At 48.5% G+C, this 16,096-nt stretch overlaps 1 protein-coding gene across 1 annotated transcript; it reads left to right on the top strand.

Moving 5' to 3' along the window:
• The first annotated feature begins 662 nt into the window (after nucleotides 1-662).
• LOC112818315 (uncharacterized) lies at nucleotides 663-13,548 on the top strand. The gene is made up of 10 exons (XM_073887950.1): nucleotides 663-714; nucleotides 1,070-1,171; nucleotides 2,059-2,119; nucleotides 2,228-2,263; nucleotides 2,343-2,410; nucleotides 2,534-2,628; nucleotides 3,655-3,719; nucleotides 7,903-8,066; nucleotides 8,654-8,736; nucleotides 13,400-13,548. Exons 3-10 carry the CDS (start codon nucleotides 2,075-2,077, stop codon nucleotides 13,513-13,515), a joined length of 672 nt encoding a protein of 223 aa, XP_073744051.1. The 5' UTR covers nucleotides 663-714; nucleotides 1,070-1,171; nucleotides 2,059-2,074; the 3' UTR covers nucleotides 13,516-13,548.
• The last annotated feature ends 2,548 nt before the right edge of the window (nucleotides 13,549-16,096 follow it).

Raw genomic sequence — 16,096 nt, 5'->3', positions numbered from 1 at the left:
CGGGGGTGGGGGCTGATCTGTGTCATTGGCATCTTGGTTCTGTTCATGGGTAAGTACTTTTGGGGGTGGGTACAGTGTCCTGACCACCTTTCTGTCTTCTACACTTTACAACTGAGCCACTCCATTACAGCCACTCCAGAAAGCACTTGCTGAAGGATTTCCTGAGAGACCAGAAACAAATGCATGTGTCTTTGTCTAGAGCTTTTGACTTAGTTTCTAAGTGTCTTTTTGCATGTGATCTTGAGTAAATCAGGTGTCCTGTTGAAACCTTTTAAATGGACACCATGAACAAAAGAGCCTGAGGGCAACATAGCAAACCAGCCTTTCTAAGCATCCTCCTTTGCTGCTTTCACTATTAGTGAACTCAGTCTTGTTAAATTCGGTTGACTCCATGCAGTTGATAGTTTTCCATCTGAAATCTGTTGTGTGGAAATAACACACTGACTATGTGACATTTCACAGCATTTTATACTTTAGGACATATTGTGGGCACTAAAATAGGCCTTTCTTCCACCAGGATCTTCCAGGGAGGTGGCGGGATTTTACTTCTAGATCCTAGAAATGTCTGGGAGTGAGTTGCCATGCTGATGAAGCCATATTCTAGAAGGCTTCCTTTCGGGTTGATTGTCTGTGTCAGGCACAGCCTTGGTCTGAGGATCAGGGCTCCCCATGGAGGTGTAAGACTAATGATCGTCCCCTGCTTCATCCTAATGGGTATAGTTGGTCAAGCATGGCTTTTTGCTTTGACCTGAAAGGAGCCCTCACCATCTCAGACAAAAGACCAACTCTGAGATGGCATGAAGTGCAATGTTATTTGGGGGCTTGATGACGAATGGACTGAAGTAGAGAAGTATAAAGACAACTCTGATTGCCGGAGACTTGGCAGCTTCCAGAGTTTGATTTTTCTTTAACCCTAAATGGGGCCTTCAGTTTGTTTCCCTCATTGTGTTGTCAGTCTGTGCATTTATGGGGGTCATTTGAATGTAGGCCATCAGGTGTGTTGGGAGGAAAAACGGCAGAAATTCAGGACCTTGGCTACCGGACTGTGTATATACCTTTCCCATCTTAGGAAGCTGGAAAATACACACTGTGAACTGAAGGCACAGAAGAGTCAACTGGCAGCTGCTGAGGAAAATTTGAAACTGGTTACCGAAGAGATAGACAAGTATAAGTGAGTTCAGACACTAAATATTAGCGGCTCCTGAAATCCCTGTTCACTTCGTATTTTCAATCTTTGTACATGGTTTAGACTCAATTAACAAGTAATATAAACAAAAATTCAGAGGCCATATCCAGAGAGAATTAACAGACACAAAAAGACAAGTTTTAGAAAGAACAAAACAATTATGTTACTAAACATGTCCTGATCCCCAGCGCTGGCCTGACTCTGTGGAAACTTCCGCCATGCCATTCCACCCCCAAGGGTGGTGTCAGTGGTCCTAATCTTGAGGAAAGCAGTTTGTCGTAGGATGAATCCTGCCCATGAACCCGGTAGTGCCATCTGATGGCGCGGTCTTTGCAACCCTGGGTATCATGGCGAGCATAGAAGTTAAAGGACAATAGAGCTCCATGGTAAAAGCTCCTTGTCATGTGATAAATGAGGGAAAGATTGATATCAGGTAAGGAAATTATGTCAACTCTGAACCCTGCAGGTGTGGAGAAACGAGTAAGGAGAGGATGTAACGATAGCTTTGATCCTACTGTACATTTATTATCATGGGAAAGTGTTTCCTGTGTCAGGATAAATCGTATGAGGGGACAGATCAGAGGAGGATGGCCACATGGGCAGGTGATTTAAAATCACACCCAAGGGGCGCCTGGGTGGCTGTCGTTAAGCGTCTGCCTTCGGCTCAGGTCATGGTCCCAGGGTCCTGGGATCAAGCCCCGCATCGGGCTCCTGCTCTGCGGGAAGCCTGCTTCTCCCTCTCCCACTCCCTCTGCTTGCTTCCTTCTCTCACTGGGTCTCCCTCTGTCAAATAAATAATAAAATCTTTAAAAAAAACCTAAAATCACAGCCAATATTGGGCTTTATCTGACAAAAGCAATTATAACTCACAGACAAGAAATTGGAGAAATGCAAGATCAGCTGCAGAAGGCAGAGCTCACCTTCAAACACAAGGTAACCTGAGTTCCGCCCCAACATACTGGCCCCTTCGTGCCTCCTGCAGGTGATGGAAGTGGCCCTTAGATCCCTGAACATGGGCTCTTGGTGAATTGACTTTTTCAGGTCGCAGCTTATGAGAGAAGCGCTCTAGATAATTGGGTAAGTGTTTTCTTTTTCCTCCTCTTTGTTTGGGGCACAGTCCGGCACAACTGAGGGTGGATGTGTTTTTCTCCCCCAGGTTAAGGCTCGGTTTTGGGAGAGGAAGTTAGTGCAGCAGAGCAGGGAGAACGCCTACATGAAACACAGGTGTGCGAGTTTGACGTGCCTTTTTATGGGTGTCTTGAGGGGTCAAGGCTAAGCTGTTTAGTGTCTGGTAGAAGACATGGTGTTGTAATTCTTATAGACATCCATTCTTTTTCTGTAGTCAAGACTGCACATGATGAGGAGAGAGACGCCTCCTGAGGGATCCATGAGGCAGGAACCGATGCCGGGAAGATCCGAGATATGGAACCGTGTGCAGAGAGGTAGAGAGCATGCTGTGAAATGCAGCAGCCTGATTTCTGCTGGGAAAGCACTTGATGTCATCCCCATTCTTGTGGGTGATCGTTGTGTGTCCTAGAGAGAATCACAAGCACTACCTAAGGACAGCAGGTTGTCTGAAGGCGTGACAGGAGGGTGCTTTCCTCAGGTGCCTACCGGCAGCAGGGCACCTGTCCCTGTGAGAGGTGGAGCTCACGCCCCTCCCCTAACTGCAGACCCCCACCCCCACCCCCTCCACCATCCCCCTACTGAACAGCTGAGCCTGGAGGTGTTGTGAGCCTGAGCTCCCTTCCCACCTTGACGCAATGGTGAAGCCATTTGAAAAAAAAAAATAAGACTGTTTGAGAAAAATGACATTTACCCCTTATGGATATTCTTTTATTTTTGTTTTATTTGTAATCTACAGTACTATATTCATCAATGAAATTCGTGCATTTTACTCCTCTAATGTTATCGGTATAATGCCACAGCTTTACTTCTCAATCCGCCTGTTTTTTTCTTTGCTCCTGACTGTACGATTAGTCTACTCCAATTCTTCTCTTCAGTATTTACGTAATAGCCAGTCACACATGCTAGAGATCATCTAGAGACTGAAAGATTGCACCATTAACTGGCGGCCTGAGGAAAGAATGCATGCCGTTCGTGTTGCGGGTTTGTTGATATCACCCACTCAAGGCTATTCTCACTTAGATTTTTAATCTATAAAGAAAAAGTGATTTTTTTGGATTTGTATTGAGCACCCCAATTTCAGTATTAATTTCCAGCCAGTTGTACCCCAATCTGTCCACTGTTGATTGGTTACTTATGGAAACACTGGAACCAGGGTCCTGGAGTGTCTCCCGCAAGAGTCAGGTGACTGGTATCTCTCTTAGCAAAGAAGTCGCTTGAGTCATGTGGGGAAACCCTCTCTTCAGATCAGGGACCCGAGTGTGGGAAAGAGTGTGAGATGGAGGAGGAAGGCACGGAGGGTATGCAAACCACAATAAACCTCCATCCTTTGTCCCCTCCAGAATCTAGACCGGTTCCCAGGATGAACAGCAGCACCAGCCCGAAAAAGGACCCGGAGATGGCTACGGTAAATGCGACGGGCGTTTTCAGTTGTGCCTGTTTCTGGAAGTTACTCCTGTAGGGACAGCACCCTGTCCTGGCCTTGTGGCTGTTGGGTGTGTTCTGTGATTTATCTGAGGCATCCTTCCCCTTTCAGAATGCAAGCTGTTTACCCAGGAGCCTCCAGGCTTCCCCATTAGAGATCCTCAGCTTACGTGCTTCCTCCCGAAGTTGTAGATGCTTAGAGGCAAATGATGAAAGGATGCTCACCCCAAATTTGTGTGTGTGTGTGTATGTGTGTGTGTGTGTGTGTGTGTGTGTAAACCCCTGGAGGAGGGCAACATCTCACTCGACACTGAAGTCGGCCAGTCCCGCTGACTCCTTGCAGTTTGCTTTCCCGCGGGAGCGGTCGTGGTGTTGGTTTTCGGGTCAGGAGACTGACCTGGGAGAATGTCTGCGGTAATCCTCACAGCTGGCAGCGGGAAAAGCCATGCCCTGCCTCACACTCTGTACCATGTGCTTTGGGCAGCTGTGAGTGTTGGTGGAGAAGGTGAGCTGCGACCTCTTGTGCGTTCCATCTGTGTGGGTAAAGACATGACCCCGAATCCCTCCAGTGGCACCCTGGGTGAAATGAAGGTGATCTCTTCCAGGTGCCAGGTGTGTGGTGGAAAACGCCCCCCGGAGCACAGCTGTCAAGAGGGAATCCCAGTGACTCCTTGCAGGGTCCACACCTCACACATGTTTCAGCTGTGCTCCTGTGAGCGGTTTCTGATGCGGTTTGGTGGCTGTGCCAACTGATAGCATCTCTCCTGATCCATCCTGGGAGGGTCACACCTGCTATCCAGACACATTGGTTTGCATCCGGGGATGCAGAATCGGCCATTCAGTGGTTCTTGGCACCAGGACGATGCATTGGCTCTGTGCCTGAGCTAAGGAGCATCGGAACGTCGGTGACGCAGATCCACAGAGCTGGGTCTCACTAATTCATAGGGATCATGCACCTCTCAGCAATTTTCCAGGTCTGCTACTGAACTGCAGAAATTCCTGTCTCCTGAGCGGTGTCTGTGGCCATGGTGAGCACTTGGGAGAGTAGAAGCCTCTTTTGTCAGGGAGGGAATCAGAGCGGGGTCAGGCGGGGGCTGGTGGGCAGCAGTTGGACCCACGAGGGGCTGTTCTTCATCTTGGACATTGGGCTTCCCATTGCACCTCATTCTGTTTGTGCTCAGTATACAGAAGGTGATTCTGTAGTTGTCACGGCGGGGAAGCGTGTTCCTGGACGTTGATGCCAGCCCATCTGTAATAGACCCTTTTATTAGTTTGGTATTAACTCTGCCAAGGCTTTGGGGCAGATTCCGTGCCTCTGTAGATTTGCAGACATATATTAACATGTGGTGACAGTAGTTTATCCCCATGACATCTGTTCACCGCAGGCCATAGGTGGGACGCAAGACATAGGTAACCTCTGGCATTGATCCTCCTGTCCTGGAATGTGGTGGTAGGAACGGTTTCAGGTGCTGAGACCTGTTTCTTTGGGTTTCAGCTTTTGTTGGTGGTGTTACTTTTGTGTCTCATCTCAGCCTATAGTTTATTTTGTGTGTGTACATCTGTATGGATGCACAGGGGCTTCGTCATTTCTTGGACCACCCTGCGGGCCTTACCCCAGGGGTCTTACCTTATCACCGTTCCTGTACTATGGGCCACGTTCACAGCCTGCACCCTGCTGGCCTCAGGAACCTCACAGACCACCTCCACCTCCTGCATTTGGCAAAGTGATCTGAACTGTAGGTCTTGACTTGCAAAGCATATCCATCTTTCTCCAGGAGGAGACTTTGGAGAAGATGTAGAAGTGCTGCCCTAGGGCTTTGTATTGCAGGGATTCCGCTGGCTAAAGACATTCCAAGATTCATCAGTTTCTACACTATTATTACATTGTGGGGCTGTGTCATTTTTCCATTTTGATCTGGGTAGCAGGTGTCTCTTGTAGAGAGAGAAAGACATTTTACAGAAAGTTAGACATAACATTTTTCAGCCAGGCTATTTCCAGGGAGTATATTTTGGGCTGTTGAGGGATGAAGCACACTGCTCATTTCATTTTTTTAAGGATTTGTTTATTTATTTGACAGAGAAATAGAGAACACAAGTAGGCAGAGCAGCAGGCAGAGGGAGAGGGAGAAGCAGTCTCTCCGTGGAGCAGGACGCCGGATGCAGGGCTCAATCCCAGGACCCTGGGATCATGACCTGGGTCTAAGGCAGACAATTAAGAGACTGAGCCACCCAGGCACCCCAGCTCAGTTCATTTTCAGCTGGTTGAGCCCGGATTTTTTTTTCCTTAGCTATGAAAACACCTGAAGGAAGGTGTGGGGCTGTGGTCCCTTCTTTGAGGGGGAAGGGCAGGTCTTCCCCTTGTATTCAGGCATCAGCAGAAACATGTGGGAGATGCTCTATGTCTGAGAAGGGACCCGAGAGTGGGAGAGAAGGGAATGTAATGGCAGCAGGTTTGGAGCATTGGTTTGAATTCTGCACAGTCAATGCCGGTCTGCATCCACCTCCATCGGTTCTAGGCCTTGGTCTGACGCTCAAGCTGCTGGGGCTCCCATGAGGAACAGGGGCACTGAACGTCACAGAAGTCCAGGGATGGGCAAGGTACCTCTTTTGGCCTTTTCCAGGTGTTCCGCAAACTTCCCTTACTGAACTGCACCCAGTGCTTGCCTTGTGTCTGTTGGGTGTGTCCTGCAGTTGGTCTATGGTATTGTTTACCTTTCAAAATGCAAGCCGTTCACTCAAGGGCTGACAGGTTTCTCCATTACAGATCATCACCTTCAGTGGCACCTTCCAAAGCCACAGGTGCTTAGAGGTGCAGGATGGCAGGGCGCTCACTGTGGGTGCGTGCGTGTGTGTGTGTGTGTCCATCCACCCCTGCCCGCCCACAGTGCCCATGGGGGGAATTAACTCGAAGAGGATGACACCTCACTCCACAGTGAAGTATCTGGCCAGCCTGACTCCCAGTCAGTAGGTTACAATCAGGTGCGATTGGGGTAGTGTTCATGTTGGGGTTAGATGATTAACCTGTGACAAGGTCTGTGGTAATCCCCACAACTGGAAACAGGAGCAAAATCTCCATTTTATATTGTCTGTTTGGCAGTTTGGAATCTTCTTAGATAGGGGAAATTTTATAAGTCATCCATGTTTTACTTCTGCTGGTAAAAATGCTGTACAGAATCCATCTACTTGTAACCCTTTCTATAACTGTTTTTGAATTTTCAAAGCTGATGGTTGGACTGGCACACACGTTCTGAAGGGTGGATGTCAGTGATTAGCTGTGTGACCAGTGCCTCACAAGCCCTTCCATTGGGCTTCTAGGAGCAGGTCGTTTTGGTCCTATGTCACTGTGAGAGCTAGTTTCTTCTCTCATTACACGCTCTGGAGTTGTCCATCAGAAAGCATATACATTTTTGTGAATTCTCTTATTTAGTCTTCCCATCTTAATTTGCCACTGTACAAAATTGCTCTGGAACGCAGTGTGCGGAAATTTCCGAAGAGTGTGTTTTAAGATAAACACAGCTGCTGCATGTAAATAAGGGCTATTGGTATCATATTCCTCTCAGAAAACCCTTTTCCAGGAGCCCTGTCAGACCACAGGCCCCTAATTCCTCCAGGGTCTTTGTGGCCTTGGACAGAAACTGCAGAGTGTAGAAGAGCGCTTTGTCGGGAAGTGAGGCCATGGGGATAGTCAGGGGCTTGGCAGGCAAAGGATTCAGCTCGAGTGCCTCGGATTCCTTGTGGAGAAACGGCATTCAGTTTCATCACATTCTGTCTCTTCTTAACAAACCCAAATCTACGGTGGTTGAAGAGGAAAGATGAAGTGTTGCCCAGGATGTCGATGCCTCTGTGTCTGGAGTATGCTGTTTTACTCGTATGCAATGATCTCTTTTCACCTTTTAAGACACTACTTCTTGGTAGTGAACGTTGGCAGGCAGGGGTAGTGATGTTTGGTGACAGTAGGTTATTCCTATAACATCTGTACCTCTGCTCCCTGCCTTATTATAGTCGGTACCAAATGAGAGGGATAAAGTTTTCTAGCATGATGCGGCTGTTCTGGAATGTGGTATTGGAGAAGGAGCCAGATGCTGAGAGCTTGCTCTTTGGGTTTCATCTCTTGGTGTTGCAACTTTTGGCTGTCTTAGCCGAATATTTTGTCCTCTGTTCTGCAGGTCTGTACAGATGTGAGAGGGTTTCCTCGTGCTCCAAGGCCCCCCCATATGCCCTACCCCACGGGGCGGTTTTTTACTAGGCTTCAATGGCTATGGGTTACCTCAGCCTCCTCCACATGGGTGGACAGGGGGGCCTCACCCACAGCTCGTTCCTCCACCACATGGTAAGATGATCTGAATTTGATGACATGAGTTGCCAAGTATATTCCTAGTTTAAGTACTTCTGTCAGTGGAGAAGATGTAGAGGAGGTACCACAAGGCTTTGCAATGCAAGGATAGACCTGAGTGAGGACAGAATAACATTCCTCAGCTTTCTGTGGACGTCCATTTCATGGACTGTCTTGTTTCACCCTACAGAACTGGGCAGCAGGTGTCTGCCATGGAGACGAAAAGTGACATTTTGCAAAAGACAAACATGAAATAATTGCCCAGGTGCATAGCACAGACACAATGTTTTGGGCTCTGGGATGGAGTGCAACCTTCCCATCACTCTTCCTTGTGGAGGCGAAAGTTGTCCAGTGTTATTAATTAGTTATGAAAACATCTGTCCCTGGGTGGAGTGGTCACATCCTCAGGGGTGAGGGACTGGTCTCTCCTTTGTCCACAGGGGTGAGAGGAGACCTGTGAGAAACTCTCTGCATCTGGATGAGACGTGGGAGTGGGAGAGAATGGAATAGGGTGGGGCAGGTGTAGAGGGTTGGCTTACATCCTGCATGGTCAAGGCAGTCTGAATCCAACTCCATCCCTTTAGGGCTTCAGTCATATTCAGAAACCTGTGGCGCTCAAGGGGACAACAGCAGCACCCCGCCCAAGAAGTTCCCGCAGAAGGACCAGGTAAATAGTATGGCTGTTTTTAGTTGTTATCATTTCTGGAATCCTGTTCCTGTCTGGGCAGCACCCTGTGCTGACCTTGTATCTGTTGGGTTTGTCCCGGGATCTGTGTGTGGTGTCATTTACCTTTCAAAATGCTAAGTCTTCATTCAGAGCCTACAGGTTCCTGTGTTTCCAGATCATCACCTTAGGGTTGTGTCGGTGGAAGAAACACAGAGTTTTGCTGAAGCCTTGACATTACAAGGGGAATCCTGGCTGGGCAAGTTTTAACATCCTGAAGATTCTCAGGACATACATGTGTTGTGCTTGGCTATTTCCAGGCACTGAGCAGTGGGGGAGGTGCCGTTGTTGGGAAGGAAGTGTCTTTATTTCACAATGGAGACATATATTTCTTACCATCGCGCATGTCCAGAGTGCACATTTGTTGTCTGAGAGGGATGATACACACCTATCACTTTCTTTGCAGCGTGTTGAGTTTGAGCTGTCATTTCATTAGTTGTATAAACACCTGTAGGAAGGCGATTGTCCCTTGATTAATCATTAGGGTAGAGGTCTGTCCCTTGTCTTCAGCAGTCAGTGGATACTTGTGGGAAACCCCCTTGTCCAGTAAGGGTGATGAGAAAGAGAAACAGTGGCAAATGCTCTAGGCAGGTGTAGACGGTTTGTTGGAATGTTGCTGAGTCACTTCCAATGGGGTGGTCTTCTGTCTTTTCTCTGACGTGGGTCTGATACAGACGCTGGGGCATCCTCCGTAAGGAATAGCAGTCCTGCATGCAGGCCTCCCATGTTATGGGAGAGTGAATGATGCTAAGGACATGATAACTTTCTTCAGGTTGCTCAGGAGATACATTTGATGCACTTTGTCTTTCACTCATACTGAGGCGGTAGGCAGGTCCCTTTGTGGTGAAGCACAGCCACTCTTCTCCGAAAGCTGGGCACAGTGGGTATGCTCATGCACACTCTACAGAGACGATATTCTGTGCTCTGGGAGGGATGACGCCTACTCTTTTTTTATTGTTATGTTAATCATCATAGATGACATCATTAGTTTTGGTTGTAGTGTTCCATGGTTCATCGTTTGTGCATAATACCCAGTGCTCAAAGCAGAACGTGCCCTCTTTAATACCCATCAACATGCTAACCCATCTCCCCACCCCCCTCCCCTCTAGAACCCTCAGTTTGTTTTTCAGAGTCCATCGGGGATGACGCCTACTCTGAACGTCAGGAATTTAATGTTTCTGAGAGCAGGGAGGGACACATTCGTTAAACAACATAGATGTTGTATTCCGTAAAAGGGAAGCACCAGGCAGTCTCTGAAGGACAAGAGAGCGAGCCATGAGTCACTAGAAAGAGGAGGTTGTGGATGAGAAGGATGGAGGTGCTCAGGGGAGTGGATGGGCCTCTCTTGGGTGGAGCAGGGGCCGTTCCTGGCAGGCCAGCAGCTTGAGCAGTGAGTGTGAGGACAGTGTGAGATCCACACCGGGTTGCTGCCTGTGTCCGTCACACGGTGTGAATAATGCAGTTATTTGTACCAGAACGTCACTGTTGCCATAAAGCTGTTCGTTCATACTCTATAAAGATTGTTGTTTCCGCTGGATTTCTGAAGGTTCTGAACTGGGTGACAGAATGTGGTGGAGATTTGGGAAATTTAACTTGGTTCCTTTGAGGATTTTTGTCTGCCTGAGTTTGTGGGCCCCAGTGAGAAAAAGTGAAGATGGGACCGAGATCACCAGAGTGGCTGCCTTGGCCTTCAATCTGAGCTGGACTCTTTGTGGAGAATTCAGGATTGACCAGGAACCACCCTAGCTGGATCCCTGTCACTACGCCTCTGCCTGCACTTTGCATCTCCCTGAACGTCGTGACAGGATCCTGTGATTTACCTGTGTTCCTGATTTCTCAGCCCGAATGCCAGCTCTCAGTGGAGCCTACTTAGAGCCTCAGCTTTGTTATCTGTGAAACGGGAGCATATTGGTTTCTGAGGTCATTAGAAGAATAGGAGTTGAAGTACATAAAGAATCTGCAAGGGCCCCTGGATGGCTCAGTGGGTTAAGCATCGGACTTTTGATTTCTGCTCAGGTCATGATCTCAAGGTTCTGAGATCGAGCCCCAAGTCATGCTCGGCGTTCAGTGTGGAGCCTACCTAGGAGTTTCTCTCTCCCCCCGCCCTCTCCATTCACGCACAAATTTGCCCTTTCTCTGTCTCTGTCTCTCTGTCGGAACAAAAGAAAAAGAATATGTAAAATATCTGGGCTGTTGGCCACTCCCCCTTCTCACTGTTTAAATGAAAATAGCTCCATGCAGTTGATCATGAAAAGATGTTCTTTTCAGTCCACACCATTACACTGAGAGTATAACACCTCAGCCGAGAGATTGCCAATCGTCATTTTAAAAATAAGGCAGGGACCCCTTTTTATTTTCTATTAAATTTTAGGTCCTAGCTAAGAATGAAGTAAAAGATCATTACAAGAACCTGTACATTCAGAGATTTATACCTGGGATGTGAAGACAATTGTTTTCTATTACATATAGACTCGTGGAGGCAGCCACACACTCAGATGTTCATTCAAGGCCTCAGATAGTGTATAGGAAGCAAATGCATTTAGGAAAACAGAAGGTCACAGTGTACTAACCCAAATCTATTTGCCTTACAGGACAGGACATTTGTAACTTGAAGACCTCCCTGAGCAATTACAACCCGGCAGTGTGTGTATATATTTAGAAAATTGTCAGATCAGCTTAATGTCCGGAATGTTGTCCCTGCCCATCCTGTCCCCTGTGCTCTGTCTCTCCTGGTATCCCCCAAATAAACCTTTCACAGTTCTGTCTCTTTGACAGTGTCTGCCTTCAGGAGGTCCTACAGTCATTCGCCTTTGAGTGCAGTGTGAATCTGGTACACAGAAAAAACTGGCAGCAATGGTGGTGATGGAGGATATAGCAGGATTCCCGTTGTGATATCTTTCCTGCAGGGGGCGTAAGAAATCCTTCCGGGGAGGGGGACACATCTTGTATTTACAACTGTTGGTGGTTGTATTAACTCAGGTGATAGATACTCTGGAGCACATGGCACCTGCTAGTTCAGGCAGTGTGTGTCGATCGGCAGGACAGGGGTCTGTCCCCAGGCAGCAGTCTGTTGTGATGGTGAGGAATGAATCAAGCATCCCCTGTGGCCCTGGGACACCGGTGAGGAGGCCCTGCATTAATCCAGATTTTGTGCACTGGTTTCACCTTACCAGCTGCCCCCCAACAGCAGGTGGGCTCTGAGGGGGGGCTGATGGTGTCAGTTTTCTTGGTAAGACCCATGATGTCCCTAATCCTCCCACAGTGTCCTTGTTGGGGGATAGGAAGAGAAGCGGCCAATGACAGGAGACCCATTCCTCCCTCACCACACAGGAGGAGTTGGGTGTATGCGTCTGTCACTTTTTAGGTCGTTTCCTCCAATCCATTCTGCACCAGAGCTCCTGGATCGTGCAAAGCCCTCCTTCTTCCCAGGTTGTGGAAGCAGCCATCCTCCAGTAGCTTTCGGGTCATGGCTGGGCGACTAAGGTGTCCAGCTTTTTCTGTCCAGGAGTGGCTGGTAACTGCACTGCTGCAGTCATGGTCAGCCTGAGCAACCTTTGTAAATGAGATTGTCATGCCCTGTGAGCAGGGCCTGGGCCAAATGATGGCAGCAGAGAGGGGCAGAAAGGAGAGGTGGTTCCCTGTGGTCTTGGACAGGGCTGCACAGAGCAGAAGGCCTGAGGGCCTGGGGAGAGATAGGGAAAGAGACTGTCAGGGTGAAAGACACTGAATGAGTGGTGGGGGGATTGGGCAAGACCTAGAAAGTGAGAGGAACAAAGAGAGAGATGCGGTAGGGAGAAGCAGAGACCAAGAGGAATTTCAAGGATGAAAAGAGGTTGCTGGTCTAGGTGTTGGAGGTGGGCCATACACCAGGGTGGTGGAAGTCGATGTAGGCGATCCGAATGTTGGGACCAGAGAAGGTGGGAAAGCAGGCGATCAGATTTCCCTGAGACCAAAGCTCCAACCTCCCTAGGGCTGAGCTTTGTAGATGTCATTTCACTTGGGAAGTTGGGCACACCTCCTTTTGCATGGGGTGGTGGGGCCAAGCCTCAGGATCTGTCATGGAGAGAGAGGGCTTGGCTGGACCTGAGCATGCTCTATCCCTCCAGCTGAGGGGCCATGGCTTTGAGCATTGTAGGGATTCCCAGGGCGGCCAGCAGAGGGCACCTGCGCACCTTCTACCCGGAGGGGAGGTGTCTCTGCCTGTGCTGACCCAGGGCATCTCAGAGCAGGAAAGACTTCTGTAGCAGCCCAAGGATCCAGCCCCACTGTGGCTGCCCCAGGACAGAGAGCCAGAGCTGCGGTTCCAGTAGGTGCTGCTGCCGCCCTGTGGGAGACCCTGGGGGCTTTGCAGCAAGTTGGTGCCTCCTGAGGTGCGACTGAACAAAGCTGCTTTGTTGGGTGAGTGCCGAGGAGGGGCCTCTGGGCGGCTTCCCCAGGACATGCTGGTAGGTGAGCCTTACAGTCGCTTGCATGTGGGGGGCTGTTCCCCTGGTTCATTCCTCTTTTTCCCTGAGGGTATTTGAACAAGACCTGTTTTACTCAGGGATCCGTGGATTGAGGGGTCCTGTGACATCACATCAGAGATGCTGTGGTTTGTTTGTTACAGATGCAGGCTTGTTTCTGGGGAGAAATCCTGACTCCAATTCAGAGAAATGGGAGCTGCATTCAGTTGGGACACGAATACAGGAACTGCTGTCAGAACCTTCTAAAAGTAGGAGCTGAGATCCCACTTTCTGAGTCCTGCTGGAGCCAGAGCCCCAGTTAAAAGTACAGAGTGTCCTCCACTTAAACATGCTTTTATTAATTTTCAATCGTTATTTTTTTCCAACAATGTTACAGTAGTTGGAACTGCCTGAAAACTTGACCGGTACTTGATGTCCTAAAACTTCCATTAGTTTACTGTTCAATTCACACCTGAAACATGATTTGTTATAATTATCCTTTCCTGTCTTCCTTTGAAGGAAACTCATGTGTAATACCTTTCAAATGTACTATTTATCGCATCTCCTTTCCTTTCTTCTTCTTCTTCTTCTTTTTCTTCCTTTTTTTTTTTTAAGATTTTATGCCACCACCACGGGGGTGGGGCGGGGGACGGCAGAGTGAGAAGGTGACTCAACACTGAGCAGGGAGCCCGGCATGGGACTCGATCTCGGGACCCCGAGATCAAGACCTGAGACAGACGCTTAAGTGACTGAGTCACCCAGGCGTCCCAGCTTATCTCCTTTTCAACTGAGATTTGCCATGTTTTCTAATTTCTCATGAACCCGTAACAATCTTCAATAGTTTTAAATTGGTTGTAGTTTACTAAAGCTCATTCACAGGATCCCACTGTGACTTCTTCTGTTCAAAGTGTCAAGACCACTTCTAAATATATGGAAGATTATAGTAACTAAGCGAAATTTGTGAATCACTGTTTGAAGAAAAAGGATGGTATTTTTTTTAAGATATTAAAATAGATGCTTACATCCACTGGTTCATGCACTTCCAAATTTTTCTTTATTTTCCTTTGTTGCTTATTTCTATTTCAGATATTATATTCCTGTATCTTCCTGAGTTTTACATTCCTTACATGTACTTTCAAGGATCCTTTCTGTCATTTGTAAGAAAGAAGACAGACCAGGGGTGGAGCAAGATGGCGGAGGAGTAGGAGACCTGGATTTCCTCTGGTCTCAGGAATTCAGCTGAATAGGGATCAAACCATTCTGAACACCTATGAACTCAACAGGAGATCGAACAGGAGAGTAGCAACAACTTTCTGAACAGAGAAGCGACCACGTACTAGAAAGTAGGACGTGCGGAGAAGTGAATCCAAGGCGATATTCCGGAGGATAGACGGTGGGGGAGGGGGTCTTGGTCAGCAGCTTCTGGCAAGTGATAGAGCCATGGAGCACAAAATCGGAACTTTTAGAAGTCGGCTCTGCTGAGGGACGTCGCTCCAGTGGCTAAGGGGCAGGTGGAAACCTCGCGGTACAGTGTGGACTCAGGAGCCTCGGGGTCACAGGAAGGGCGTGCCTGAGTGCAGCAGAGCTCCCAGGTATCGGAGCGGGAAGCCGGCTGCAGAGATGGAGCCGAGGTATGGGCTCGCAGCTCAGGGTGGCCATAATCTGTGATCCGCAGCCCAGGTGGGCCACTGCGCCTTCAGCAGGGACCCAACAAGCAGCAGAGCCAGGGAGACTCCCCTTCCCCCCCTGGGAGGAGCTGCACTGGAGCACACCACAGGGATCTGCTGGATTTGGAGACTCCACATGGGGTCGGGTGCCAGAGATAGAAACACTCTGTCACAGGCTGGGTGAGCGCGGAGTGCGGCCGGAAACCGGGGAGACGGGAGTGATTGACTGCTTTTCTCTGGGGGCACACTGAGGAGCGGGGCCCCGAGTTCTCAGCTCCTCCGGGTGGAGATTGGGAGGCCACCATTTTCACCCTGGTCCTCCAAAGCTGTGCCTAGAGCTTGCAGGGAACAAAAGCTCCTGAGAGCAAACCCGAGCAGCTTGCTTAGCCCGGAATGACAAGGGCGGGGAAATTCTGCCTGCGGGAAAGATATTTGGGAACCACGGCAACAGGCCCCTCCCCCAGAAGATCAGCACGAACAGCCAGCAAGCCAAGACCAAGTTTGCTGATCAAGGAGAACGGGAGAACTCCAGCGCTAGGGGAATACTGCACATAGAATTCATGGCTTTTTTACCATGATTCATTAGTTTTTCAAAGTTAATTTTTTTTTAATTTTTTTATTGTTATGTTAATCACCATATATTACATCATTAGTTTTTGATGCAGTGTTCCATGATTCATTGTTTGTTCATAACACCCAGTGCACCATGCAAAACGTGCCCTCCTCAATACCCATCACCAGGCTAACCCATCCCCCCACCCCCCTACCCTCTAGAACCCTCAGTTTTTCAGAGTCCATCATCTCTCATGGTTCGTCTCCCCCTCTGACATACTCCCCTTTTCTTCCTCTCCTGTTATCTTCTTCTTTTCCTTTTTTCTTAAAATATGTTGCGTTATTTGTTTCAGAAGTACAGATCTGTGATTCAACAGTCTTGCACAATTCACAGCGCTCACCGTAGCACATACCCTCCCCAATGTCTATCACCCAGCCACCCCATCCCTCCCACCCCCAACCACTCCAGTAACACTCAGTTTGTTTCCTGAGATTAAGAATTCCTCATATCAGTGAGGTCATGTGATACATGTCTTTCTCTGATTGACTTATTTCACTCAGCATAACACCCTCCAGTTCCATCCACGTCGTTGCAAATGGCAAGATCTCATTCCTTTTGATGGCTGCATAATATTCCATTGT

The sequence above is a fragment of the Callorhinus ursinus genome, unplaced genomic scaffold (genome assembly GCF_003265705.2).
Source record: "Callorhinus ursinus isolate GAN/ISIS: 27379988/994484 unplaced genomic scaffold, GSC_fseal_2.0 scaffold85, whole genome shotgun sequence".
NCBI classification, from domain to species: domain Eukaryota; kingdom Metazoa; phylum Chordata; class Mammalia; order Carnivora; family Otariidae; genus Callorhinus; species Callorhinus ursinus.
This window is presented reverse-complemented; position numbering and strand designations above follow the sequence as displayed.

Bases quoted from the DNA above. Each gene is read 5' to 3' on its own strand.
- LOC112818315 (XM_073887950.1), top strand. From the start codon at position 2,075: ATGCAAGATCAGCTGCAGAAGGCAGAGCTCACCTTCAAACACAAG. The intron at 2,264-2,342 runs GTAAGTGTTTTC...TTTCTCCCCCAG, and splicing joins GAAGCGCTCTAGATAATTGG to GTTAAGGCTCGGTTTTGGGA. The intron at 2,629-3,654 runs GTAGAGAGCATG...TGTCCCCTCCAG, and splicing joins ATGGAACCGTGTGCAGAGAG to AATCTAGACCGGTTCCCAGG.